This window comes from Limulus polyphemus, unplaced genomic scaffold (genome assembly GCF_000517525.1).
Source record: "Limulus polyphemus unplaced genomic scaffold, Limulus_polyphemus-2.1.2 Scaffold384, whole genome shotgun sequence".
NCBI lineage: Eukaryota > Metazoa > Arthropoda > Merostomata > Xiphosura > Limulidae > Limulus > Limulus polyphemus.
The window spans coordinates 19,192-22,085 of NW_013665994.1; the positions used below are offsets into that span (position 1 = coordinate 19,192).

Genomic DNA, 2,894 nt, shown 5'->3' on the forward strand with positions numbered 1-2,894 from the left:
ACTGAATGAGAAAAGCTAAGGTATCGTATTGGAAAAGATTGGTTTGTATGTATCTATAAATACTTACATGAACTATCTTCTACAGAAGATGAATATCTATTTAATTAATCACACTTTTAAGTTCAACTTCACAAAAACTGTTACAAGTGGAACTCTAAATGTGTACCTAATTCTGCAGAGAGAGAGAGAAAAAAAAATAAAACTTAAGTTATATGAGTTCATGGAATTCTTAAAAAAAAGATATATGTTTTGCAAAACATTATGAATAGAAATATTTTACCTAACTGTACGTTCTTGAGTGTCAAAACTACAGAAAAACCTTATATTCAAAGTTCCAGGTATGTTAAATTTACCTTAACAAGATTTATTCTTTGAGCTTTCTTTTCTTAGTAAATGAACAAAGTTAATACTATTGCAACTAAGCAGTACCTGACTCCAGCAATGACCAGAACAAAATTTCAGTTATTAAGTATGAACACCAATCAAAAATACCCTGGGTGCTCTATTATCCCATAGTATTGTCCATTGTAAATCACTCCAATTTCTCGAAGCACTTCTCCTCGAATAGATGCTTTGATTGTCCAGTTGTGCACCTCAGAGCTTTCTTTCTCTCGCTCTAATTTGTCCACATCTACTATCTTGGAACTTAGCCTCTCTAGAATAACACCAATGTCTTTAATGGTCAAATGGCAGTTTTGCTCTAAAGATAGCTGGTCTGTCAGTAGGAGGTAACGTTCAGAGAGTTGTTCCTCATCATAAGCTGTGTTTTCTGTGTCTGATTCAGACTCATTTTGTTGAGGAATCTTTGACTCTCTTGTAACATTCAAGAATCTAACATGACCTTTTCCTACCTTCCGTTGTACAGCAATTGCACTGGGTCCTGCAGAAGTTCCTTCTTCTGGCAGTTCCTAAAAGAAAAATAATAAAAATACTATGTATATAACTCTTGACTATTTGTAATCAAGATTTTATTAATAAAAGAAAAAACAAAGAATAGTAACCTTCATATCTACAAATAAATGATGATACTTACTTCCTCCTTTTCTATAATTTTTTTTGGCAGCATACAAGATGGAAGCCTGGTTTCCAGGTCTTCAAGACTAAGTTTGGCACAAGCTCCTCTCTGAATTGAAAGGTCTTTAATGTCGGCAGTGGTTTGGTCAGCAGTTTGGGCTTCTTGTGACATCACTTCTACCCTCCACATGGTACCCTGTTTGCTGGACGGTTGGCGGCCAGGTGGCCTGTGGATATCTCGCTGATCCCAGTGTAACACAACTGTAATGCGGCCCTTATTGTCCATGATTTTCCATGAAGGCTGCTTATCCACCAACTCCAGGCTGTTGATAACATCACAAACAATTCGAGGAATGGCTGTAATGGCTGAAAAAAACCTATTTTGCAGCAACTTTGAACAAACATTTATAACTGAAATGACATAAACTGCATGGGTATAACTCAGGTGATAAAATTAATTATTTTCACTGATAATCCTTGTTTCTACAACTGGAACTTAACTACAGGTAAAATTGATTATTATACTATTTTAACATTTTTACTTTTTATTTCCTCACATTTTCCTATTACTTTTTAATTTGAAACTTAAAGCTGAAAAACTAACATATACACATGAAGTCAACATCTACTAGTCATAAGAATTCATATACAATACCAAAAATACACAATATTTCAACTAATTCAATTCTAATTTACTAATTTTTGGTAAGAAAAATAAGTACACAGGAGAAAAACACAATATGAGAAATATGCTTAAATAGCACATAAAAGATACATAGACAGGTGAATCTCATTTTATCATTTTTTATTCCAAATAAAAAAGTTCTGTAAATCCTACAAACCAAAAAATAAACTTTTAGAATAGGGGTAAACAACCAATGAATGTTTAAGACATTTTCATTTTAATAGTTAAATGAGATTTCATAAAGATACTTCTTTAAACAATAAAAGCTATGTTAGGTATAACATGTTTAAAGGTCCTCCTCTTCCGCTACTGTGTAACATTAGAACTGGCTTATGACTCATAAAATGAAAAGAATATAGCCCATTTAATAGTAACATCAATTTTTTAAAGCTTCATTTTCTTTATTCCCCCTCCTTTCCCAAAACAAAACCTCCAAAATGTGGAAAAATACAAAATTATCACTTTATTTTACCAATCAAATAATGACTTAAGAAAATTCCCATGCTTTTAAATAATAACTACCAGTGCCAGATTAACCATGAGGCAAATGAGGCAACTGCCTCAAGACCCCCACAAAATAGGGTCCCCACAAATATTTTGTTAACATTATTGATGAATATTGCAATATTCGATTTATATAATTAATTCTTATATTTTAAAGTTTGTTTTTAATACAATATAGTTTTTTTTATATTTATTATACTTGAAAGGGTCTCCATAAGGATATTTGCCTCAGGGCCTCCACATACCTTAATCTGTTCCTGATAAGTACTAAAACATCCATACTGAAGTAGAAAGAAATTCAGAAAACAGAATTCTATTTATTGCAAAAACATCAGAAAAAGATATATATATATAAGAAAAACAATAAAAAATATGCATCTATCAACAATGTGAAATAACAAACTGATTGCAAGCAATAAAATGAAAAAGCTTTTATTATATTATACAACTTTCATCAGTAAGAAATTGATTAGTGAAACATTTTAGGCATACACAAAGGGAACAAATTTGTTTCTGCTTGTGAGAGTTTATTTCCCCAACAAACAAAAAACAAATCTACTGATGAAAGAAAAAAGCTCATATGCTGACCAGCTAAAATGTTGATGAGTGTGTGTATGTGTGGTGTGCTTATCTATCATCCCCCTATATATACATATATATATATATATATATATATATATATATATATATA

At 31.3% G+C, this 2,894-nt stretch overlaps 1 protein-coding gene across 1 annotated transcript in view; it reads right to left on the minus strand.

The window, feature by feature from the left end:
• Positions 1 to 255: 255 nt before the first annotated feature.
• The window catches only part of LOC111085430, a 13,877-nt gene continuing 11,238 nt past the window's right edge, over positions 256 to 2,894 (minus strand). Inside the window, exons 4-5 of the mRNA XM_022383931.1 lie at positions 1,034 to 1,380; positions 256 to 908 (exon numbers count right to left, since the gene is read on the minus strand). Coding sequence (XP_022239639.1) covers positions 483 to 908; positions 1,034 to 1,380 — 773 coding nt within the window. The 3' untranslated portion in view covers positions 256 to 482. The remainder of the gene's footprint in view (positions 909 to 1,033; positions 1,381 to 2,894) is intronic.